General features: G+C 35.7%; 2 protein-coding genes across 2 annotated transcripts; both read right to left on the bottom strand.

Annotated features, from left to right (window-relative positions):
- Nucleotides 1-4,407: 4,407 nt before the first annotated feature.
- Nucleotides 4,408-24,315, bottom strand: LOC113070435 (FERM domain-containing protein 5-like). The gene is made up of 14 exons (XM_026243717.1): nucleotides 23,960-24,315; nucleotides 12,769-12,873; nucleotides 12,247-12,289; nucleotides 12,023-12,101; nucleotides 11,767-11,864; nucleotides 11,506-11,629; nucleotides 11,268-11,355; nucleotides 11,039-11,127; nucleotides 10,872-10,935; nucleotides 10,689-10,780; nucleotides 9,722-9,796; nucleotides 9,507-9,575; nucleotides 9,306-9,412; nucleotides 4,408-5,864 (listed from the first exon to the last, which is right to left on the bottom strand). Exons 1-14 carry the CDS (start codon nucleotides 24,059-24,061, stop codon nucleotides 5,278-5,280), a joined length of 1,722 nt encoding a protein of 573 aa, XP_026099502.1. The 5' UTR covers nucleotides 24,062-24,315; the 3' UTR covers nucleotides 4,408-5,277.
- A 482-nt stretch (nucleotides 24,316-24,797) lies between these two features.
- On the bottom strand, nucleotides 24,798-26,675 carry LOC113070434 (transmembrane emp24 domain-containing protein 3-like). The gene is made up of 3 exons (XM_026243716.1): nucleotides 26,492-26,675; nucleotides 25,948-26,193; nucleotides 24,798-25,861 (listed from the first exon to the last, which is right to left on the bottom strand). Exons 1-3 carry the CDS (start codon nucleotides 26,633-26,635, stop codon nucleotides 25,628-25,630), a joined length of 624 nt encoding a protein of 207 aa, XP_026099501.1. The 5' UTR covers nucleotides 26,636-26,675; the 3' UTR covers nucleotides 24,798-25,627.
- Nucleotides 26,676-27,250: the final 575 nt, after the last annotated feature.

Here is a 27,250-nt window from a genome sequence, read left to right as displayed (position 1 = left end):
TACAATTATGCGCTCTCGACATTTGACTGGGAAATAACGCCATACTCTGTAGCAAATTCATGTGTTTTTGTAAGATAAATATCCAGATTTAAAAAAAGGGTGAACTAACCCTTTAAGGATTTATGAGATCAAATGGGAATGTGAGATATAAAAAGGGGAGCAGCGCTTGTGTGTCATATAAGATGGGTCTTGATTAAAGTCATGCATGCCGCTCTATTTATAGTTTATGTTTGTGACTGAGGTGGGGTTACTGGTCTGACTACAACTGGGAACATTACACTCGCATGAGGTCACGGCCAGAACATGAGGGAACACTCACCAAGCTTCTAAGACAGCATGCAGACGCATTCCTCACCCTTGTGTCCACACTGATGTCATTCCCACCACAGGAATGAGATTTATTTCCATGCTCATCAAAGGCGGACTCCCCTTGTTTTGTGTGAACCCTTGGTATTTCTAACTGACTTGATCCTAATGATCTGAGTGGTCTGTTAGGTTTATATTCAGTGAGCATATCTGAAATATATTTTGGTCCTAGGTCATTTAGTGACTTATATATGAGTAAAAGTACTTTAAGATCAATACTAAATGTAACCGGAAGCCAGTGTAAGGACCTGAGGACTGGTGTGATATGCTCAGATTTTCTGGTTAAAGTCAGAATCCTGGCAGCAGCGTTCTGGATGAGCTGCAGCTGTCTAATGGTCTTTTCGGGAAGGCCAGTGAGGAGCCCATTACAATAGTCCATTACTTATAACAAACACTAGAAATATGTATATTAGAACACCAGGATCACACAAGTATCCCCTAATTATAAAACTTTTTTATGACATGGACTGACTCAGTCTGTCTATAGAGACCACCATTCAGTTGCATTTATTTGAATACAGTACACTAATATAAAATATTCTTAGAGTTAAAAAAAAACCTGTTGTCTATTTTAATATTTTGAAATGTGATTTCAAAATGTGATGTCAAAGCTGAGTTTTCAGCAACCACTGTGCTACACAAAAAGTGAAGTGAAGTGACATACAGCCAAGTATGGTGACCCATACTCAGAATTCGTGCTTTGCATTTAACCCATCTAAAGTGCACACACACAGCAGTGGGCATGCACCCAGGCCACAACTTCCCCAATAAGAAAATAAGTAATACAGCAATTCAGAAATACAGTTTTGAAAATGAAACAGAATTTATTTGAAATAATCTGAAAAATCTATTAAAGATAGAAATGATAAGCAAGTTCCGTCATCATTAAAAAAATGTCAGCTTAAAACCAAACCCTAAATAAATTATTTCATTATTAAAGCCCATAGTCAGAATTATAGCATGTAGTATATAATTCATTTGTTTGTAGCACTGACAGTTGCACCGGTGTTGCTCTGAGCTTTGAGCAAAAGGAGTTATTAAAACTCTATGAATAAAACACATATACATTCAAGATGACACTGTGACCTTCCCAAGGCTGGATTATTTTGTGTTGACAGTGTTGTGTTCACTCTACTCTTACTTTTCCCCTCACCTCTACTTCTGAACTTCTATTTACTTTTATAGTCTGTTTAATGTCTAATTTGTTCTCGGATGTATGGTTTATTAGGATCGGACAATATTTGGCCGAGATGCAACTATTTGAAAATCTAAATGAGAAAATCACCTTTGAAGTTGTCCAAATGAAGTTCTTAGCAATGCATATTACTAATTAGAAATTAAGTTTTTATATCAGTAGGAAATTTACAAATTTACTTCATGGAACATGACCTTAACTCAATATCATAATGATTTTTGGCATAAAAGAAAAAAAGGTATAATTTTGACACATACAAGGTTTTTGTGTGTGTGTGTGTGTGTGTGTGTGTGGCTATTATATCCTAGCGACTCAAAACTGGTTTTGTGGTCCAGGGTCACACATGTGAAAATCTGTTGGGAGATTTCTGATTAAAGAAGTGTTTCTGCCGACTAGTGGCAATGGCTTAACACTGCAAGGATTTCTGTACTAGGCTGTAGACTCAGATTGATTATTCAAATCCATTAAGATATTAGTAACAAGCCATTTACCAGGCACTTTCACATCAGTAGGTTAGTTAGTTATTCAAAAATCGTTCAGTAACATTGCTGAGAAAGGACATATACAAATGGTCTCCTGACAGTTTTTAAGTACTAAAAACAGAACATGGCATTTCACATAGATTTCTTTTTTTTTCCATGGGCTTGTCAGAGAAACACATACAAATCAAAACATAAAAATAAACTGCTTTAATGTATTCTTGGTACAATACAGGGTAAACAATTTATGATATGAAACAATACAAATTAAAGTGATGAAATGTACAGAAAATAATAATCTGATGCTATACAGTGAGCAGGAAAATCACTGGCTCAGGCACAGCCGAGTCATTGTATAACAGTGTGATTCATTATCCATTCAGATTGTCTTCAGAGCTACAACATTTATTCTTTTCAGTCTGCTATTGCTTTGAATGAAACATACAATCTGAAATGGCAAAAACAGTGTCCATTACAATCAGTAACAGATCTGAAGAATTAGTCAGGCACAGTACATGGGAGCTGATTTATAGTATGACCTGCAGCTTGCAGCCGGCACAACGCCAGTCAAGCACTTAGCTAATTCCAAGGTTACTGAATCTGTAATGCGGTTCTGAACCATCATGTTGCTCTAGGTTAACAAAACACTTTTCTGCTGGCTTATCAGTGTCAATTGTATTGCTTCATTTTATTTATTTATTTATTTCTGTTCACATGATAATTTCCACCAGAGACACACATATCAGGATCTCTCTGTAGATGTTTTTATCTGTGCCATCATCATATTGTTTCCAGTTGCAGTAGACTACTTTATGAAGCAGCACACAAGCAACACACAACAGCACATTACACAGTACAGTTCTAGGTTTTTCAACCCCCAAAACCAATTAGCTCCAGCTAGGTTTTTTTATTTATTTAAAGTTTTTCTACCAAATATATTTAAATGTGTATATAGCTGTGTTTGATTATTTCCACAGACTCACAGTCTTATATTTCCCATCAGTTAGTAATTTTGATTAAATAAATCGGCCACTAGTCTCACGGCCTTAGCGATATGACTCTTTACTACTGAATGGGTCTCATGAAGGCAGCAAAAAAGTATTAGAAATGTAACATATTTTGGTTTAAGTGGAAAATGCACTTTACCAATTCTGAGTCTATGCCTTTAGATAATTTCATAATCACACAACTGGAATCCATCATCGCCTACAGAAGACATTTGTCACATTTTAATTCAGAAAATTAAGGTTGTGCAAGTGGACAAATGAGGTCTCTAAAATTATTGATGCATGAAAAAAAATAGATATTATCTTTTCAGAAATAGTTTATACTTTCAAACATTTCACATTACTTCGACTTTCCAGAGCACTTTCTTCATCCTCTTCAGAACATTAGAATCTCAAGGCCACCATCTTCCACTAAATATCAGTGTTCATTTGTATAGGATAGCAATAGCAAGTACAGTTATTTGTTTACGCTCTGGGTTAATCTTTAAAGGGGAAATTTGTGATGACCCATACCCTGGTGTTCACGTCTACACAAATGTATCCTCTGTAATACTAATAGAGGTTGAATTCATTAATCCACTAGGTATCATGAATTAAAAATGAACAACCAGTTCTACAGGATTTATCGTAATTTATCCATACTGTATACATATTGAGATGTTAGAGATGTTAAAAGAACGTTAGCCAAGACTAATGCTTTAAAAATTATTCATTGTTAGTTTATGATACCTAATGTTAACAAATTAAACCTTATTGTAAGGTGTTATTAAATTCTCATCAAAACATTACTGAAGCTCCATTAAAAGAGATACTGTAACTCTGTCAGTGGCTTTGATCCATACTATTGACCAGCAGTCCTGTTTATAGTACCAACATTTTACACTTACAAAGTGCCATCCAAAAAGCTCCCAAACTCATGGTCAAGCCTACATCCGACATTGGAGGGATAGTTCACCCAAAACAGTCAAGGTCATTTAAAGCTGCAGTAGGTAACTTTTGTAAATATATATTTTTACATATTTGTTAAACCTGTCATTATGTCCTGACAGTAGAATATGAGACAGATAATCTGTGAAAAAAATCAAGCTCCTCTGGCTCCTCCCAGTGGTCCTAATGCCATTTGCAGTTACAGACCGCTCCTGGTAAGAAATCAACCAATCAGAGCTGCGGTCTGTAAATTTGTTTGTGTTCAAATTGTAGAAAAATTTATATAATAAGCGAGTACACCATGAATCCATTTTCCAAACCGTGTTTTTAGCTTGTCCTGAATCACTAGGGTACACCTATAATAAGTGTTTATATTCGGACTATTTTAGATTGCTCCGGGGGTACCGCGGCGGAGTAACCCAGTATCTTTGTGATTCTTCATAGACATAAACAGAGAGAAGTAGCTCCGGCTACGATGTTCTTCCACAAGACGCAAGCAGTTCTGTTTATTAACCGCTAGAGCGTCAAAAGTTCCCTACCGCAGCTTTAAGAAAAATCAGCTAAAATTCTTAATTTACTCACTCTGATATTGTTCCAAATCTGTAAGACTTTGGTTTAAGTCCCTCCATGGAAAGTCCAGGTGATTAAAACATTGAAGGTCAGAAAGTCATTATCAAATGTCATATGAATTTAACGGTTTAAAATGTTTGATATATGGATTCGTCTTTTTTGATCTTTGAAGATTTGATTACCTGGACACACAGTGGAGGGACAGAAATCTCTCAGGTTTTATTTAAATATGTGTTTTGCAGATTAACTGCAAGTATTGTGGGATTTAAACAAATAAAGGGTGAGTAAATGATGATAGAATTTTCATTTTTGAGTGAACTATCCCTTTATCTGCTGCCACTGTCTAAAGTCTGACCAATGAAGGCATCTTTGTCTGATTGCAGCATGAGGTCTTACTTGTCACAGTCTCTGTGAACATTCTTTGAGTGTAGATATTATATTTAAATGATAGAAAATTACAATTGGGTGACGGCAGCATTCAAAGAGCTATACATACCTTTTTTTTTTTTTATCCGACTACAAAGTAGCGCTGCAGAGAACAATTTCACAATAACTAGAGCTGAAACATACACAGTTTTCTCCTCTCGGCATGGTATTAGGAAATCCAAGGCTTTGGCTATGTAGATAATAGTAATTTCATTTTGATTTCATGGTACCATGATATTAATGCTAGAGATGTCCCACTCATAGACTACAGACTGCACTGAGTAGACAGAGAAGGGTGCTTACACACTCATTTATCGATGAGATGCCCACCCATCCAGCGCAACTTGCAGGCCAGCCAGCGCCTAAGGGGGCAAAAATATTCGTAGTGGAACTGCTGGAATTCGGGTGTTCTCCGGATGTCCCTAAGAAAGGCCAAGTCCAGCTCAGACTCTGTTAGCACAATAAGAAGTATAAGGAGGGCAAAGAGTAGAGCCAGGGTCACTAAGAAAAGACGTGCCAAACTACAGATGAACTCATTCACCCTTGCCTCTGGGCCATGTTGGGTAGGCCGAGACTTCTCCAGTTGAAAACGCTTCCCTTTGGGTTTATCACCCTGTGGCCTTGCCTGCTTTTGAGTACACAGTTCTGTTCCTCCTTCCTCTTGATTGCTGCGGGGGCCGTTTGTGTGGCGAACCTGAGCCTGGTCTGAGGGGTCGTTGGACACTGGTGTAGAGAGCACGCTGTCAGAGGGACTGTAAGAGTCCTCGGAAAATTCAGCCGTTCTGGTTCTGTTTCCTCTTTCGGCTCCATTTCCACGGGAGTGTAGGAATGAGTTTCCATCGGAGACCGATCGGACAGGCGTGGAATGGCCACTGTCACGCAAGGACTCCAAACCTGAAATAGAGTGAGAATATTTCGTGATTGTGCTTCATGCATTATGTTGATGTGCTGTCGGGTTTGTGTGCCATTCAGAATTTGAGTTGAGGTAGCGGTCAGGATGCAGAATTTGCAATTATATATTTGAATTATTATGAAGATAAATTAACTGCAATCATTGTCATTTTTAGCTAGAAAAGGAGGGATTGACAAGAATCAAGGCTTGACAACGTGACAATGTCTAAAAGCTGAGAATCGTAATGGTCTTACGCACTAATTTCAATTAAATTATGTTCTTTTGAAATTTCTATTCTTTGATAAATCCTCAAAATACATCACGGTTTTAACAAAGATGTAAAACGGTTTATTCATTTAGTTTTTATTTTTATTTATTTATGTGTTTATTTTTAGCAACAAATCAGCACATTACAATGATATTACAATGTATTTCCCTTACAGGAACACATTACATTTTAAAATACACTAAAATAGAAAACAGTTATTTTGAATAGTAATATTTTTTCACAATATTACTGTTTATTTTATTTTTTTTATCAAATAAATATTGATCAAATATGATATTGACAGAACAGGGGCGAACACTTTCAATATCCCACAATGCCATAACCAGTTACATTTCTCTGTACTGTACACTACACCATACTTCTAACTAACCACATCAAAACATCAGAAAATATTATAGCTCCACCCGCAATCCATAAAAGCTACACACCGTGCTAACAATGGTTGCACTCTATATGCTGTGCACCTTCAAATGCAGTCACAATAAAATAAGTTGAACGTCCAGCTGTTCCAAACGACCAGGAACTTTACCTTCAGTGCTGGTGGGTTGAACACCAAGTCTAGATGAAGCTCCGGAGGAAGTGGATGAGCTGGGCAAAGAAGGGAAGAGAGGCAGAGCCCCTAGTGCTCTCCCTAATAGTCTAGGTCCCATCGTCAACACCCGTACCGTCACATCTCGGTAACAGTAGTTGATCATCCGCAGATGAACGTTCACCTTTGTCTTAATCCGTATGAGACACTTCACCATGGTTTCAGAATGTAGCTGCTAACATGTGTGAAGATCTCAGCCCCTGCATAAATATATCACCACTAGACCCTTTTTCTTCCTCTATCCTCCTGGACAAAAACAACATAACACAATGTTGTGTGTGTGTTTATAAAAGTGAGCGTGAGAAAGCGAGAACACCCTAAAGCCTTAAAGCTCCATAAGTACCCGTATGCCCAAAAGCCCAGTTGCCCTGCATGCTCCAACCCCCTCAAACCCATCATAGGCTGTAACAAAGGAGCACATACACAACACACACTCATTCTGACACAAATCACATGACATACAAGGACAGGCTCTCTATGTATAGACACTGTAATAATAGCACTGTTGTTCCTTATAGTTGGACAACTTTGTCAGTCTGTTGTCAGTTGTCTCTGTATTTACTTGTGTATGACACAGATTGTCACGCCACATGTAGGGCATGTGAAGCCTTTTCTGTTAGCATTTACATTTACTACATTTATTGTACTTTAGTATAGTAAATGCTTTTAAATATACTGGTACATGTTTTTGCAAGCACATTGTGTCTGCTGTACTTTAGAGCTCGACTTAATGTACAGATCAGGTACTAGAATAAAACTAACCTTAAATTCAAAATATATACCACACTCATACAGTGCCCTCACACACAGACAAACACAACCAAAATGGCATTTGGCAGTGTCAGTAAAGTGACTGGAACAGCTGAACGTCTGGTCACATTGTGCACAATGAGAGCGGCTCTCATGTTACAAAGAACAGTAGAGAGAGATGGAGTGTAGTGTATTCCTATCCCTGTCAAGAGCACTCTTTTCTTAGCATTTATAAGCACCAAGTTACATTAGAATGAATTCTGTAGTAATGACTGTAATGACTAATGAGTAATGACTGCTGAAAATTCAGCTTTGCATCATAGGAATAAATTGCATTAAAAAAAATATATATTTTATAATATTAAATAAATATTAAATTGCAATAATAATAATACAATTTCACAATATTACTGTCATGAATCCAGTCCATAGACTTCCGTCCGATTGCCACCAGAGGTCACTCATCCACCATATGGACTCTTGCACCAAACTAACTGTTACACTATACCCTGGACTACATTTCCCATCATCCATTACACTGATTGCACACAGCAGTCACCAATCACCTGCTCAACTGAAAGAGATTCACCCACTATATAACACTCAGATCCTGCTCAAGTCACCAAGTATTGTTTTAGCATTTATCACTCTCATAGTGGTAGCTACATTACAGAGCCAGTTCAGTTTTCAGCCTTAGTTCTTAGTCTAGTCTTGTGATTACCTGTTTCCTGATTCCTGCCTGTGTACCTGGTTTATCTCTATTTATCGACCACACTTGTTAGGATCACTCTCTTGCCTTGCCCTCTATATATCTGTTCGCCATTGTCTGACCCTTGCCTGTTTTGTGACCATACCTATAAATAAAAGCTTTGCACATGGATCCACATGCTTCATCTGGTTACTCCGTTACAATTACAGTTTTACTGTATTTTTAGGCCCAATAAATACAGTCCTAGTGAACATAAGAGACGTCTTTCAAAAACATTAAGAAATCTAACCAAGCCCAGACTTTTGAACAGTAGGTTTTTACCTATTTGTGTGCGTTTTAAGTTAAATTAAATGTTTTTGAACAAACACTGCACCCTAAATTGTAATTTTACAATGAAAAAAAGTATTTATATTTATTTATAATATTTATTAAAATATTGGCAACAAGGAGGGTGGACATAAAAGCCTTCTGCACGTTATAGGTCAGTAAGCACATAATAATGAATCCAAGAATAAAACTCCAAGAATTGGAAGAATAAACCAAACCAAAAATTTCCAGGAGGCTTTTATTATATAGTCGCCCCATGAGAGGAAAAACAACATCATACCACCAGATGGAAGCATTTCAGTGCTTATGGACCAACATATCTTACCTTGAGTTGCATTGAATTCTGAAGACACAGTGCACAACTTTATTTTTCTAGTCACAAATCTGCTTGCTACCTCAATTCAATATCAATTCGGTTTTTGTTCATAGAAATGGGTAGTATATGCTAAAGTTGGTGTGTGTATGTGTGTGTGTGTGTGTGTGTGTGTGTGTGTGTGTGCACGGTTTTGACAATACTTGTGAGATCCAACAGTCCTCACTCAGCATGTCCTCAGTTATATAGTGAAATCAGTTGAACACCAACTAGTGAGCCAGTCCTTAATAATTAAAATTGCATATAAATTAGCTCAATCATGCTTCTCTGATGGGTATGTTTAGGGTTATGTCCAGTTAAAGACTAAAAAAATATCATTACCTTATATGAAACAATGCAAGTCTGTGCTAAAAGACTGTGAAACTGAAACACATGTGTGTCTTTGCTTATAGGCACATTGTCTTACCCTCCATGATGGAAATATGCACTGCTCTCCTTCGTGTTCGGGGAACGCTACTCTGTCGTGGGCCATGAGTGATGGAGGGACAACTCCTACTGGGGACCATCCCAGACCTAAACACACACAAAAGAAATGTCAATTGAAATACTGTCAGGTACTGTTATATTTAAACTTTCAAAGAAACAAGACAGTATTCAGAAGACTCACCTGTGGATTTCTGGAGGCTCTCGTCTGATTTTGGCACTCTGTTCCATCACTTCCTTGGCAACTTTACCACTTTAAGATAAATTATGTATCGAAAATATGACCAATGCTTACAGCTAATCCATTAATTAGCATATATTCAAAACACAGAGCTAAGTAAGCAGAATTGAAAAACCCATGGGGTTGACTTAATAACCACCAGAGCAGATAATATTCACCTATATCTAAAGCGGCTCCCTTTGAAGAAAAGATTACTACTGGATACAGTGCGAACTTGACTTGATTTCTCAAACCTGAAAGAAACAAAGAAAACGAGAGAGACATTTAAATAAATAATTGTGTCAATTTAAAGTATTACAGTACTTCTATTAAAACAAATTGGGAATGTTGATATATTAAAATAATTAAACGTGTGATGTGATTCTAGAAGATTCAAGATTCTGATTTGTAATGTTCTATCGATAAAATAATAATAATAATAGTTTTTGATGGAGAATAATATGATCCAGTTTACATCTTGATTTTTTGTGTATACTGTTTTTGAATGTACTGAACTTTATGTTATACTGTGGACCGCTTGGAAGTTTGTTGAGGCCAGTTACAAAAGTCAGTTCCAAAAAAAATTAAAAAAAAATAATGAAAAGTAGATTTGTCTTTCAATGATTACCACTTGGTTAATTGAGAGTTAGCCAAACTAGTTCTTAATACAGTCTTAACAGTGGATTTTTTTATGCAACTGGCTGAGAACAACTGGCCTTATCTAATACACATACTGTATTTTTCAGACTATAAGCCGCACCTGAGTATAAGTCGCATCAGTCCACAAATACGTCATGAAGAGACACTGGACTGTAAGTCGCATTTATTTAGAACCAAGAACCAAGAGAAAAACATTACTGTCTACAGCCACGAGAGGGCGCTCTATGCTGCTCAGTGTAGACTACAGGAGCACAGAGCAGCATAGAGCGCCCTCTCGCGGCTGTAGACGGTAATGTTTTCTCTTGGTTCATTTCTCTCGGTTCATGTCAAATTAATTTTGATAAATAAGTCGCACCTGACTATAAGTCGCAGGACCAGCCAAACTATGAAAAAAAGTGCGACTTATAGTCTGGAAAATACGGTATATAGTATAAGAAGTCTATGTCCATGTTTGAGTTTAATGTCAAGAAGGTCATATGAACTTACTGGTAGAAAGCTTGGTTTTCCACCCCACACTTCCATAGATGCTTGCAGGCATCGGGTGTTGGAGCAAAGTAAGTCAAGATGATCTTCTGATCCTTAGTAAAGGTCACCGGGGGTCAGTGAGTGTTATTTACTTTTGACAATTTGATCTTCAGCATTACATGGAGCTGCCTTGATTTCACCTACCTCTTGATGAGTTGCATAAATATGAAATGTCTTTCCTTCAAACTTCAGTTTGGTCACCTCATTCCTTTACAATATGACAAAACACTGTTAGATTTAACAAACAGTCATTTGATCTTGACTGCTAAGCAAATAAAAATGATACGAGAGATAAATTTCTCCTCTCTCACCATCTGAGGAAATGAATCCTCCTGTTTCCCTGTAGTACCACAAAGCCAAATGGGGTAAATGAGAGAAATGCTGTGTTGCCAGACACATCCTATGATGAAAAAAAAAATACTGTATGTTTTCACTTCTTTATGAATTAAAAAATTAACAGACTACTTTCAGTTAGGAAACTTCTGTTGTACTCTGAAATGATTTCCTGGATATGGGCAGCTGATAAGTTTGGCTGCTGACCTTGCTTGGGTGTGGATCAACCCCGTATGTTTCAAGAGTCTGAGCTTTCCTTAAGAAATTCATCTCAGCTGTCTCAGGACTCTGGCCTCTGTAGGAAATGAACAGACTAGTTAATCTGCTGCATTTGTTCTGAGAAATACATTTCATGAGTTACATTTAATCTCTCCATGACAAACCCAGCATCCCTTTAAAAAGAGTTACATTCTGCATGTGACAGGCCAATTGAACGTAAGCTTACATCAGCTCAGCTTTGTGGATCTCAGCAATGCGGCGCTCCAGGCGCTCAGAATGCTTGGGGAAAAACTGAAACTTAGAGCTGTAACCCTCCGGATGCTTCCCCGGGTCATAATCTCCAATCTCAGCTAAAATAATAAGAGGGAGAATTAAACAAAACCAGTTCCATCTTGTCTTACAGTAGCGACATTTAAATACATCAAATCCATAATTCAACAAATACTGTTAAAAGAATGGCTGCTGTGACTGTGTGATTTGCAGTTACCCTGCAGAATAAATGCGGCCAATGTGGCAGCATCTGAACTTTTGCACAGGAGACGGCCATGATACAAATCTCTTTTAATCTGTAGGAAGACCAGGTATCTGAAAATGACACAGAGGACATATTAAACTGTCACTTTGCTGATCATACATACTTCAGAGAACTGTATAAGTATGTATGTAATTCCATATAGTTCTTTCTTAATGCTCAACTAAATATATACATTTTGAACAAAAATGGACTACGCAATGATCCGTACCTTGTGATCTCTTCTTTAAGAGTTGCAGGGTCTGGAGGATAGAATTTAACACGCAAACACATAGTGTAGGGAGGCTGGGCTAGGACATAATACATTCACATAGATATAATTAAGCAGTCAGTAAACCTTTAGACATTTATGAGGGATGTCAACGAAGGATATGAATGCAAAGATTATTTTTTTCAAAACATATGTAAGTAATATTTTTTCACAGTATGACTTACTTCTCATTTGTTTGGTAATTGCCTTGCTAAACTCCAGCCAATGCTGAAACAACAAAATCGAAAATAAATAATGTCTATAATGCAGATAAGAGATTCTAGTTTAACACATTGTTATGACCGGAATTTGTCTACTGATGACTGTTCACCACGTTACATATCTATTGTGTCACACTTTGCAGCTCTCCATCTGAATATGCATGTGATCATTGGGTGTCCTGCTTCAAGCGCATGCACAAACATTAACATTGATACATTCATCAGGAATGGTTAATTAGGTCAGAGCTAGAATATGTATTAGCATGACCCTTAGTGGGATAGATGCAATAATTACATTGATGCGACAGGGAACAGGCTGATATATACAGTCTGATCAGTTGATTGTACTGTCTGAAAGTCTACTTTTTCACAGTCTGTTTTGTTGACAGGATTTAAAAAATATATTTTCAATGCTTTGTCAGTTGAATAATCCACAAGTGTTGTACACTACTAACAACCCATAATATATCTATACTAGGAACTCACCCGTTGCTTGTCTGGGTCCACAAATCTGATGCCAAAGTAGTCTTTCTCCAGCAGGTTTAGATGCTGACAGACCTGCTCAAACAGCCATTGACCTTTTGCATCCCTCTGGAACAGAGAGACACAGGAATCAACGTGACAATGCTTACACACACTCCCTGGGATCACATTTATATATACAGTGCCCTCCATAAGTATTGGAACAGTAAAGATAAAATTGCTTTCTCTGCTGCGGAGTCAAGACATTTGCAAATATGATTCAAAGATGAATATGCGAAAAATCAGTATCTGATTTTAACAGTACTTAAGTATTTTACAGATACTGAATGTAGGCTCAAAGAAGCATTAGTTTTCAACACCTAAGAGACATGTCAGTGAAAAACAAGAAACAGTAAATTTGTGAGGAAGGCAATCACTATTATTTTCTGAAATCATAATAAAACTGAACACCTCACAACTCCAACAAATCAAGGTCAACTCATAGCCTCCATCTGTTAAAAACACCCAAGTCTCACTTAAGCTCAAGTGCTCATCAATAAACCAATATCCTTCAAAATGGTCTCTTCAGTAAACTGATAAATATAATAAGTTTAATTAAAATGAAAAGGTCAAAGCCTTTTTGCAATGGATGTGCTGGTTTCGGCTTCATTGCCGGCTGCAGTAATGTACTCATCTCACATAAAACACCAGAGATTGACAACTTTCTGATAATGCATTCACATCGACATAAAAAAGCCATATTGACAAGTTTAGTAAGTAAGGCAAAACACACAAGATATAGGCTAGCACCTTCAATACCTTGTTAATGGCAATATTGCCTCCTTCTGTAGCAAAAATAAACTGCTGCAGAAAAAGTTAGGTGCCATGCAAAATGTAATGTGTAATTACAACACTCATTTCAAATGTAGTGGAATAAAGAGTACAGATACTCATTCAAAAGTGTAGTGAAGAGAGAAAAAGTTGCTAATATCTTTGATACTCAAAAAAACAACAAAGCAGCCAAAAAGACACTCAAGTAAAATCACTGTAAAAAATGACTGTAAAAAACTGTGAAAATGCCACAGTACAAACCTGTTAAATGGTTAACGGTAATTTCCTTTAAACTTTACAGGGGAAAAAATTTAATTATGTTCCCAGAATTCTCTGCGTTGCATTTCAAATTTTGTTTGAATTTGATGTTTTTTTCTTTGAAATAACTATGTTTCTTCTTTTTTTTTTCTTATCTGTTATATTTATTGCATATTTCAGTTTAATGACTCTCACCTTGATGGTGTTGAGTGCTTGTGTGAATGACACCGTGCACCTTCTATATATCTTATTATCTAAAAGCTGCTTGTGATGGGCTTTGTTTCATCACGTGACTTTCTCATCACCACCTGCTTTTGGTGGTTACCAGTGTATTACAAAGGTACAAAACAGATTTCAGTACTTCAATAAATTGGTATATTAATATTATATCAGTTAAATTACGGTATTAAACTGTAAATTTAAGGTAAAACCATTAACTGTTACTGTATTTTTATGGTATAAAACCGTTAAACCAAAACCAGTGTTACCGTATTTTTTACTGTATATTTTACGGAATATTTTTACAGTGCAATAACTAATTACATCTAATATTTCAATCAAATACTTTACACAAATACATTACACCACTATTTATATATATATATATATATATATATATATATATATATATATATATATATATATATATATATTTATTTTTATTTTTTGCTTTTATTATTATTATTAGAAAATAATTATTAAATTTTATGCAGACTGTCTGTGAACCAAAATCCATTACTCCCCTTTCTTTTACACAGAGTGGCTTAAAATTTTTTATTTTATACCCAAATTAATTTTGTTGATGTGTAATCTCCTATATTTTATATTGTAGGATTTAAGCCAGGTATACAGCAGATATATAGCACCAAATTTGACAACACAACACAAAAGATCATAATGAGTGAACGATATTCATATTCCCCCCTCTATTTCTAATAGTGACTTTAATGTTAACCAAATTCACTCTGCTGATGTCTAACCTGCTATTTATTTCCTGTTATAAACTGTTTTAGATATAGAGCATTGTCATTGAATCTGACAGCACATCTTAGAGGTTACCGAAACCTGTCACCCGCTCCCTTTGACACGTCATGGCTTTAATGTTACCAAAATTCTTTCTGGTGATGTCTAACCTGTTTTATATCCTCTTTAATGTGTGAACATTGGGTCATCAAATGAAAAAACAGCATTAGATGTTACCAAAATCCGTAACTCCCCTCTGTTTTACACACAATGGCTTTAATGCTAACCAAATTCACTCTAGTGCTGTTTAACCTCCAACATTTTGTATTCTGGAAAGCATTTTTGCCTGATATGAACAGCTCCATATAAACAGCAGGGTCACTGAATCTGACAACATGTATAATTTAATAAAAGTTACCAAAAACTTTTACTCCCATTCTTTTGCATTCAGAAATTCTTTCTGGTAATTTTGGTCTTATGTGAAAAGCTTCAGATATACAGCTGGGTCGCCGAATCTGACAACACAGTATTAAAGGTTACTGAAATCACTTATCACATAGTGGATTTAATGTTACCCGGATTCTTTCTGGTGATGTCTAACCTCCTTTATATTAAAGCTTAGAAAGCATTTTGTCTGATATTTGTCTTGCTACAGATTGATATACAGTACAGTACAGCAGGGTCACTAAATCGCACATAATAAGTTACGGAAATCTGTCACCACGTTTTTTTTTTTTCACACACAATGGCTATAATGTTATTTAAAATTAACACAATTTTTTGCCTGATGTAAAAAGCTGCAGATATACAGCAAGGTCACCGAAATCTGTTACCTCCCTCTATTTCACACATAATGAATTTAATGTTTCCAGTTATCTTAATGTTAACAATTATCAGCGTATTATATCTTAGAAAACATTTTTGTCTGATGTGAACAGCATCAGGTATGCAGCAGGGTCACAGAATCCGACAACATTAGAAGTTACCAAAACTTACTTTTATTGAACTGGTGCTCTGCTGTGCTAAGAGACATTTCAAAACATTTCACCGAATACTTTGGCTGCACAGAACTTTTTATGTCCTATATGTGTCATATTTATGTATGATAATCAGCACAGTTCTCAGTAGGTGGGACAGTTTTAAACCATTAATAAATAAACTTGGATAAATGAGAAAGAAAAAAGTGGGATGTGCTTGATATTAAATAGAAATATTAAAAGTGCAATAAGCCACGAAAGAGAAATGAATCTGCTATTGACAGGATGTTTTTCGGGACATGGAAACACATACTGTGGCCTTTGTCTTCTGTTACGTGACACAAAAATAAACCAGAAAGTCTACAGAAGAAAAAAAAAACAAATAAATTAAACAGAAAAGAAAAGAAAAGAGACACAAGACAAAAAATTAAATTAATAGCAATAAAATAATTTTCTTCAGATTCAAGAATCAAAATACTTGGTATGTATGTGGTATGTGCGAGGGCATACTTGTGCAAAGAATTTCTCCATAAACTTGAACAATGTATCATAGTTTTGTTATTGAATAACATTAAAGATTTTCTAAATGATTCCATTTCCATTTTAATACTAAAACTTAAGAACTTAAGAATACTTTTTTTTCTGTAGTTGTGATATTTATAATGCATAATATAGAAATTCACAACATACTCAAACATTTTGGTTCTGTGTTTAGGAGCTTATAATATCTTTTAGAGACAGCATATAATTAACATTTCTTGGGGCAAATAAAATACTTTTTCTCATCTGCCTTGGCCTCATTTTTCTCTCTTCAGACACAAAAAAGAAAGGAACACAAATGTTATGTTTATCTGAATTAATCTTTGCTTATAAGTATGGTTGATCTTCGAAGGTCAGCAGCAATGATACTGGTTAAAAAAAATATAATTATATACATAAAGGATATTTGTTTTATTATTTAACATGTTTGCATCATATCCTGAATTTGCAATTGATGGTTTTTATTCATTTTGAGGAATGCGGAATCTTTTTTGTTATGTATGAGTAATTTATGAGTAAATACATGTTGAGATTTAGTCCAGAACTACAGTAACATCATGTTCACACAACGCCTCTGCATTTACTCCTGATAACTCTCCACATGAGGTCAGGAGAGCTCTCAGTCTAAACTTGGGAAAACAAAGTAACTGGCATGACTTATTTGAAAAAAAGTAACTCAGATAATTTCTTGTGAAATTATTAAAAAGTAATGCATTACTTTACTAGTTACTTGAAAAAAGTAATCTGATTCCGTAATTCGCGTTACTTGTAATGTGTTATCCCCCAACACTGCTTTTATGCAAACACATGAGCACCTCCCACAGAGTTAGTTTAAAGTGTTTTTTTTTATTATTTCTACATTATCTTAAGAGTTTTTCCTAACATTATAATACCATTCATATTTTTTTTTAAATATAATTTAAGTTAGAAACCAATCTGATGTATAGTTGACATTTGAGGCTTAGTACTATAGAAGTGTTTTCAGCTTGTTTATTTTCATATACAAATACATCATTCAGTTGTTGTTTTTATGCCAGGATAATTAGTTAACAAAAAGTTTTTGTCAATCTTTAATTATTAAAACATAAAATCAATTTCTTTTGATTCAATTAACTCCATTTGAGGCAAACAGTTTATTTATTTTAAGTTAAACCAACAAATAACTTTTTTTACAGTGTATATATTCATTTATTCAAACCCATTTATACAGTAAAAATAATTTTAGAAATGTGTACAATGTACTTTATTTACTGTATATTTTTAGTGTGCTGTAAGATATACTGTATAAGCCTGAAGAAAAACATAAATATAATAAAGTAACTGTCATTAATCAAATGATTACAGACTAAGAAGAATAAAACAGAAATATTAATCGATCTGTTATAGTACTTTATTATAAGCATCTGGTGTTATTATTTATATAAATTTTCATATTTAATTTTGTACCTTTTTCTCAGATTTCTTTTTCATTGATCCCCTAGCACCCACTTTAGGCCCCCTTAAGTCTGAAAACCCCTGGTCTTAACCACAAGCAGGTTTGATGATGCATTATAGTGAAAATGAAAGCTGAATAGATGAATAGATACATCTGATCATGATTGGCGATATATACAGAGTAACCAAATATGATGCATTCTAACCTATAACTGTTGGCCACATTTTTCTTGGCACACTTTGGCCGACTTAGTACCATTTGGCTATTGTTTAAGTTGACATATTTATATATAAATATACTTTTTATATTTAATAGATATCTATATATTTGTTATATTAAGGTAAAATTGCTGATCACACTGGATCACAATATTGCTGTTAGTCGAATGCATCTCTTTAAACATCATTGCTGAATGAAGTATTTTGTTACAGTGGTGAACAGATTTATACATCAAGCCCAGGCGTTGGCAATAATTAATTACAGCCGCAGTCAGAGGACATTTAAAGAGAGAGGGTATGAGCATGTGGTCTGACTTCTTCTTAAGTTCCAGCATAATGTCTCTTGCTCCAGAGAGAGCTTAATATTTCAGAATCTCTCCGGAGACATCAGAGCTCAATCAAATATTAACATTCACACAGCACTTTCAAGGCCTCTTAGAAAGCTTTAGAGCTGTGTGATAAAGGAAAGTCAGATTTTAAAATAATTATTATCTGCAAAAAGCAGTTCAGCAAAGTGAAGGATCAGGGTCAAAGGGTGTAAACAGACAGATGTGAACTAGAAGACTGGCTTATCAGACATAAGGTAGAGTATTTGCCCAGTTCAGCACATGCAAGTACGACTCATGGGTGGTGTGAAAAACACCAGGAGAGTTTATACACAGTAACAGGAAAATCAGACAGGTATTTTGTTTATTGCTTTATAAGGGTCCTCATGATTGGAAGGGAGGCAGAGTTCATGTCAGAAACTACAAGCAATGTCTGACACTAGGCCTCTCAGTTTGTTCTCAGATCTTTGTTCACTCTTTTTAAATATTCAGATCAGCTCCATATCAGCATCACAAACAATATGAATAAATTATGCCTTTCAAGTCATGAGACGGGAAACCTAGTGAGATGTAAAGGTGAGATTTGTGTGTTTGTTTACGTATGTGTGTGCGTGTGTGAGAGAATGAGAGAGGTCTATAAATTGTTCATAAATGGTTCTTAATCACTGATAACAATATATAGTAGTGTAAAGAGATGACTATTCTTAATGAAAACTCTCCCTCTCTCTTGCTCTCATACACACTTTACATGTTAAATAATTCATATGCAAACCCCCAAACATTCCACATCATGATTTAGACAGCTGCACTGGACCATGTATCAAAATCTTGGAATTATTCCATATGGCCAATATATACTCAGCAGCATATTCCTCTAATTTCCCAGAATGCATCAGGTGAGTATAAAATGAGAAACCAGTGTCAGTTCACCTACATACTTGTAACCTTATGCAGATGTCTATTTAGTCCTTTAAAGTCTATCATTCTTTTGGTGTTTAAAGGGTTAACAGCATGGTAATAATCACTACATGCATTTATTTTATGAAAAAGATCAACATCTTCTAAACATTTTTTTCCACAGCAGAAAGCAAGCCAAATGAGATGAGATGAGTAAATTATGGTAAATTTAAAAATGTATAGTATTTAAAAACATGTTCACCTATATGGGATGAATTCAGTCATATCAGTAGTTTAAATAAAATATTTTATTTTACAGAAGGCAAGACATATCAGGTGGGCCAAGTATTTCCACAATGGCACTGGTAACAGTCTAATGTGATCAATGCAACCAGAACAAGAACTCACCTCTTCAATTACAAATAATAATAATAATTATTAAATTATTCACACAAAGTTTTCATTGCTTTTAAGTAAAATCCCATGAAAATTTTTGACAAGGCTTTAGGCAACTTATATATAATTGCATCCTGTTCTATTGAATCAAATTTTCCATCAAAGTATAAATCAATCCTGACCTGATCTGATCTGTTAGTTGCATAGCTTGAAGATCATCTTACAGGCAGCATTTGAGCAGGAGCAAAATAGTGCCAACAATTTGATATTCACCTGAGGACCTAAGTAAATCAGTGAGGTTTCACCAAAAAAAAAAAAAAAATCAATCTTGTGTTATCCTTTCACATTTCACCATACTGGAAAGCACACTAAATTGTGGGGGACAAGAGACCACGATTATCTAATTCTTGGTTTGTTGTTTGTCTTGTAACATTAGTTCAAGACAGGAACAAAGTCGGAAAGACATGCACTGTCACTGCTGCAGGGAGTGTGAGAAGACGACTTGGAAAATGAGAGTTGGCACTCGAACAATACCTTTACATTGTATAACAATCAAAGAGGTTTAAATTTGCATGACTTCATGCTGGTGTGTCATAGTAACCATGCAAGATGTAGTATTATAAGTAGCTGAATTTAATCCACAATTATGTATTTGACAGATTTTAATTATACATTTTATTCAGTTCATGTATTTCCTGGGAATTGAATCCTTGACCTTGGTGTTGTGCTATGCTCTACTGTTAGAGCTGCAGGAATTTGCATTGAATAGTTTAAATAAGGCTCTTTAAATCTTTTAATGAACTCTGCACATGCCACTATAACATGAATGCAATCGTTTTTGTTATTTTATCATGAACAGAATTAATTTTGTCATACTTTTTACTCTCCCTCTTTCTTTTGTTTATGGTCATGTGTTGATTTCAAATGACTGACTGAGGAGTTGATTTGATGAGGCAAAGAAACAAGCCATACCCCACGGTCATTTTACAATTTACACAGCAGGTTGAGTTTATAATAGCCTTCCATTTAAATTACTACTCTTCGGCACAATAACTGCTTGAGTAAATGTATATGTGTGTGTGTATATATACTATTTATTTTTTTATTGTATTTGTAATGGCACTAAGTTCTTGTTCATGTTGCACTGGCAGTCACATTGGACTGAAATAGATATTAGCTCAGCTTAAAATTACCTGGCCCTCCTGAAACATTGTATGTGCTTAATAATTACTGTGGAAAATAAATATCCAGATTCTTGGAGGAATTGTGCACTTCACTGATAACTGTCTGCTTTTGTGTTGTGAATGAGAATGAGGGTCTGCTGATAATTGGCTTAGGGGAGAGTTGAGGATTATTTTCAATTCAGAAGTGAGAGATAAAGAATGATACAAGCCCTGCAACAAATAACCATTACTCCAATGCACAGATTGTGTACAGCACAGCCCCCCCACCCCAAACACCATCTGGGAGGAAAAGAAGTGAAAAATATAATACCAGTTTTCATTCTACAAAGGACTTGATTAAAGTTTTGGTAACACTTTACAATAAGGTTCCATTAGTTAATGTTAGTTAACTACTTTCGTTAACATGAACTAAGCAAGAACAATCCTTCTACAGCATTTATAAGTCTTAGTTAATGTTAATTTCAACATTTACTAATCCATTATTTAAATCAAAAGTTGTGCTTGTTAACATTAGTTAATGCACTTTGAATTACCATGAACTAACAATGAATAACTGTATTTTCATTAACTAACATTAACGAAGATGAATAAATACAGTAATAAATGTATTATTCATTGTTTGTTCATGTTAATTAATACATTAACTAACATTAACTAATGGAACCTTATTCTAAAGTGTTACCACAGTTTTTGATACATGTTTTGATAGAAAAAAAGAACAACTGCAAATCATCATGCATGCAGCTGTGAGATATGAAGGAAAAGGAGCCACTGCAAACCAAGTAAGATGTGCCTTCTTTGAGGACATGCCTTCATCAACTGCTACCTTCTTATCAAGTTAATTATGATTCTGAAATGCTAATTAGAAACATCCAGCACAGATAGGATAAGTCAACAATGTGAGATGAGGCTTATATAACATTTTATTATCTGAAACAAAACATTTTATTGTCTGAATAGCTGGCATCTTTTGTTGGAGTGGCGTGTAGTATGTGGCCAAACATTAAGCAGTGAAATCTGCCTGAGAGGCAATCACTGAACTACACAAATAATGAAGGTATATGTGTGAGAGTCTCAGATATCTGGTCTCTAGATGTGTGATTGCCAGGAGTCAAACACCGTCAGCAGTCTCTCAAAACAGAGAGGCCATATTTCACTAATAAGCATTTCATCACTAACCAAACTCCACTGTCCTGATCAATCAGTTACAGAGGACGATGCCAAGAGAGACTCAAAAAGGAAAGAACAGGAGAAGACTATCTCTATTTGCAATATACTGTACACCCGCCATGTTTGAATGGATCCTGTGTTAAAGACGGTTATGTGCGTGTGCACAAGTGTGCTCGTATCCTATCTGATGAGAGCAGGAGCAGCTGGGAAGCAATGATGGAATCAGTCTGTTGCCATGGAGACCACAGCATCACACAAAATTCCAAGGACAATGGAATGTCACAATAATCTAAGGTTGATATTCCCAGACAGACAACAGACATGACTTCACACAACTAATGCCCTGAATAAAGACAATCAGCAAATGCACTGTTCAGAGGCAATGTTTCATGTGGTGAAAGCCCTTGTGAATATAACTATACACAGAACACTTATGAAATTTAAAACCAGTGAACTTCTTGCCTTTGAAAATTATGATATATTTTGTTCCATTTGCCAAGAATTCAGCCTCAACTAAGCTCTGCATATCCTCACAAAATCCAGTAACTCGCTGACCATGATAAACTGTTGCACCAAAATGTTGTTTCATATACATGACCCTACTGATATTTCCTTATATGTATTTAATTGACTCTTTAGTCCATAAAAGTATAGGCCCATTAAACTGTTAATATGAAGGAATTTTCTATATTGACTTTCATAGGTTTTTCGCCAGTAGTTTGAATTACACATACACTCTGTTGTGGTTTCGGGTCAAAGAAAATGTCAACGCATTAATGGATAGTGTCCTGGCAGAAAATTACTAGTACTTTTTCTTTATTGTTTTCTTTTGTTCTTCTTTTATTTTGTGAACCTGGTAAATTATACACAAATTATCCACCCTTGTATTGTATGTAGCCTATGTTGTAAAGATACAAGGAAGTTTTAGAAAGGCTGTTATTTACAAGTAGTTATGAACTTAATTTGTTTAACAAATTAGCCCAAAATGCATGTCAGTTTTGTCATTTTTGCTCTCAGTCAAAGTGAAATATCCACATTAAATGAAGATCTGATTTTAACTATCAGACTGTAACTGCCAGAGCAGCTTCTACTTCAGCACAACAATATTGCATATAGGATTCTGCAATTTTTTCAGCAGCTATTGCTGATCCTGAACATCTGTGAATATTTGGCCCAGGAGGAAGCTCATTAATAAAAACATGCCTAACACTGAAATAGCACCTGAGACTTTTTTATTGCTTTTGCTTTTCAAACTCAACTATGTAGAGAAAAAAAAGGGAAAAAACGGAACCACTGTTCTTTTTGGCAACTCATCCTATGATTTTGATGTTTGTCCCAAACCTTCCTTTTAATTGTTCAGATATAATTAATTGTTCTGCAATAATACATAATGACGCAGTCCAATACAAGTCATTAATGACATTCTAATCAACAGTTTTACAAATAATTTCATATTTCATGCAGGCTTTTGGGCTGCATTACGCAAATATGAACAAATGTCTCTGAATGCATAAAGAAAGAGTGTAGGAATGTGTCTATATCTTTTGAATTGCACAATGATGTGGCTTGAACAGTAGTAATAACTATGTGTGGCCAAATCAGAAGCACAGCAGCTTTACAGTACTGTGTCACCATTACAGTATTGCACGTAGGCTACTACAATCTTTCAGCAGTTGTTATCGTGCATAGTTCGCCCCGAGAGGCAATTTAATGTATGAAACCTTTCCAGTGTCTCTCCCACTGAATGTGACTCAGGTCTCTCGGGCTGGTGACAGGTGACCCGCTGCTCTCTGAAGGAAACAGACGGGTCACCAAACTAATTCACTCATCATGTAAGCCAACGGAAATTTCCTAACACGTTAATTAGTCATTACGCATTGCAGCCCTTGTGCAGTGTCCAGATTCGGACAGATGCTCGCGGATTTTCCCGCTTGAATGCGCAGCATCAGCAGCGCGAGCATTAGGACACGTGTGTCGGGGGATCACCCGCTTGTGATGATGAAAACATGTTAATACTGACCTGAACCGTGCAAGTGTATTCCGAGTCGTCCAGCAGTCGCACCGTACAGTTAAATTCCCTGTCAAGAGTCCGATCGCTGCCACTCATCAGTCGGCTCAACATATTGGCCAGTCAGTATACAGACGCACGAGCGTTTAGGACGAGCGCAACATGTCACTCACTGCAGACATGCCAGAAAGACCCTTCTCGGTGATCAGAAGCCCTTTTGAGTCATTGCTCCCCATCACTATCCTTTGGACTGGACGGTATGGTCTCCTCTGCCGTTGCTGGGTTTATGCCAGCGTTGGAGGTAGTCCAATGCACTGAATAGACTCAGGCACAACAGCCCATCCATATTCATGCATTATTTCTGGGGAGGGCTGAGGCGGAATGTATTCATAAACTAGAAGCCAGCGAGAGCCGATGTTCATAACTGTTTAGATGGAGATAGATTTGTTTTCTGGAGAAACATTAGCACTTAAAAAATAAATAAATACAAGAAATCAGAGGAAGAACACTATGATAGCACACAACGTTGAGAAAATAAAGCTGTGTTAAAATATATTTTACATGATTGTTGATGTCAACAGTTATGCGGGTCTTGTGCAAAACAGGTCTTTTGATTTATTTAAATATATAATATAAATATACAATATTTATTGAAATATTGATATATTTAAATAAATCTTTAAGAAATACAGTGTATAATAGTATCCCATGTTGGTGAATGACCTATTCCAAATGCAAACACTGCTCTACTTGATTCAAGTTGGCATCTTCTTATCCATCGCTCTAATATGGCTGAGATTATGATATCATGATGACTCATACAAATCAAATAGAGGTAGACTCATTGAAATAAATTCCAAACTTTGTTTTTTACTTAGTCAATTTACACAAGGCAGGAATATGAACAACTCAATTTATGTTATTACATAATAAATGTAACAAATACATTCTACTTCTCGGGCTGAGGTATACACAATAATATATGGTTTTAAAAAATATCCAAATAACATGTAATGTGTCTATAAAAAAGCTTTTCAGCAGCACATTAAGTAGATGTTTCAGAAAATAAATAAATATCTGCAAGCCCTTGTTCCATATCCCCAAAGTAACTTAAAGAGGGGGGGGAGGGTTCAGTAATGATGTGACAGGATTTATAATTAAGAAAATTATTCATTTTTAAAAACCATATATTTTGCCAGATATATCTACATACATAAATGATTCACCATGGACATTTCCCATTTGAATGTGAGATAAACAAAGAAGGGCATTGCTAAATAGTAAAACAGAGGTACAATACAGTCATTCATTATTATATTTGTCATAATTACCAAAACACAAACCACCAAAACTATTCTTCCGTTTCTATATAAAGTGTATGTTAGACATATGCATTTCAAGATAACAAGTGCACATATTTAAAGTGGACAAAACAGAAATTAACATGTAACAGAATAATGGTACAGCAGGTCAATTTCCATTACTGCAATAGTGAGTAATGCACATAGGGGCCAATTTGAATATACCACACAAAATATTTACCTCATAATTAAGGCATTTTGTTAGATATAGAGAGAATATTTGGGTTGGTTGTAAGCATCAGTCGAGCTTGTTTTAAGGGTATCAGACTGATTAATCAGCTGATTAACAGAGAGAAGGTGGCAGACTAGAAACCTAGGTCTATGTGCTGGTGGCAACATTGGTTTTCTTCTCATTGAAGAAACTCTTAAGCATAAGCACCTGGCCAATACAGACCACAAACAGGATGATGGCCTCCCCAATGGACCAAAAGTGCACACGTTCACTCAGGTCTTCAGCCCTGATTCGGTCCTGAGCCTCCCGAAGACGATACCAGGTCTGAGAGTCTGAAACCACCTTCAGGATCTCATGGATAGACAGGCAGGTTGACTCCATCTGCATGATTTATTCAGAGGTTCACATCAAATGCATATATGCTCAGTGCATGCTATGTGTGAGTGCATGCGGTTTGTGTTTCTCACCTGTGTGAGAGCTGCTCCTCGGTTCATGTCGGGCATTAATCGGTCATCGTCTCCCATTCTGAAGTCCAGGTAAACAGTTTTGTGAGAGAAGGTTGAGAACTCATTGCTGAAGCAGACCGTGTACACTCCCTTCATGGTTGTCGTGTGGGAAAAACTGTCATATTGCTTTTTTCGTTCTTGATAAAGCAGATTATTCAGTGGATCTGTCACAAAACAGTCAACATCATAGTTTCCTCCAGCAATAACCTGTATGGAAAGACAAGTACTGATATTGGGAATATGGCATACATATTCAGCTGTTTAACAATGTTTTATCAGTGCTGAACAGTGTTGAACAGGTTCGCCACAAAATCATGGTGATACGTTATATGTTTGTGTTCCATACAACTTAGTTGTTGACAACTATTCAACAACTTGGAAAGCAAAATATAAATAATCACCCAACACTGAAAAAAATGATAATAATAGTAATAGTAATTATTATAATAATAAAAAAAAAACAATAAAGTTTATTTAAAGCAGCTGTCGGTACAATTAACGTTACCTGAAAGTCTATATCAAACTTTGCTCCTTGTTCTAGGTCCTCGTAAAAGCATTGTTTCTCGTTATCGGGCAATTCAAAAGTTAACTCGGTGGCATTCGCAAAGGCTATGTACACAGCCAAAATAAAAATAAAAGGGTATCTCATGGTGTTTACTTGGAATGACAATTTTAATTATTCTTTAAAATTCCCAGAAAGCCTCCTCCGTTGAGTTACAGCTGATTTGCTGAACCGTCTCAGGCACTTGATAGCTTCAGCTTGAAGCCTAACACCACTGACGTGGCAGCAGGACGGGATACTTCCGGGTTATTTGCGCCTTTACTTTTCAAAATAAAGAGTCCAGAGACGACAGACAGGTTTTATTATTATTATTATTATCATCATCATTATTATTAAAAATGATGACCGATCATGCGAAATAATAACATATAGCATATTTATTTATAATAGCATATTTTAATATATTGCACACGTGTTATAAGATATTGCATTAATTCTACTCATGTTCCAGGCTAAGGTGTCCGTGTACTGTAGACAGTTACCAGTAGATGGCAGTAGATAAAGCAATAATAATCACATATTGGCCCCACATGGGCTCACCTGCTCAGCCTATTACTTAGAACCGCTTAGAATCAAACAGTAGCTACATACATTAGGTGGTCTACACTTAATTGTAAAACGTTTTAATGATCGGATAGCTCCATGTCTATGGAGTGAAGAGTAAAAAAAACTGGGGAAAGGGTCACTCACTCATAGCAATCT

This window comes from Carassius auratus, unplaced genomic scaffold (assembly GCF_003368295.1).
Source record: "Carassius auratus strain Wakin unplaced genomic scaffold, ASM336829v1 scaf_tig00004029, whole genome shotgun sequence".
NCBI lineage: Eukaryota > Metazoa > Chordata > Actinopteri > Cypriniformes > Cyprinidae > Carassius > Carassius auratus.
The sequence above is the reverse complement of the archived record's forward strand: the minus strand, read 5'-3'. Positions and strand labels throughout refer to the sequence as shown.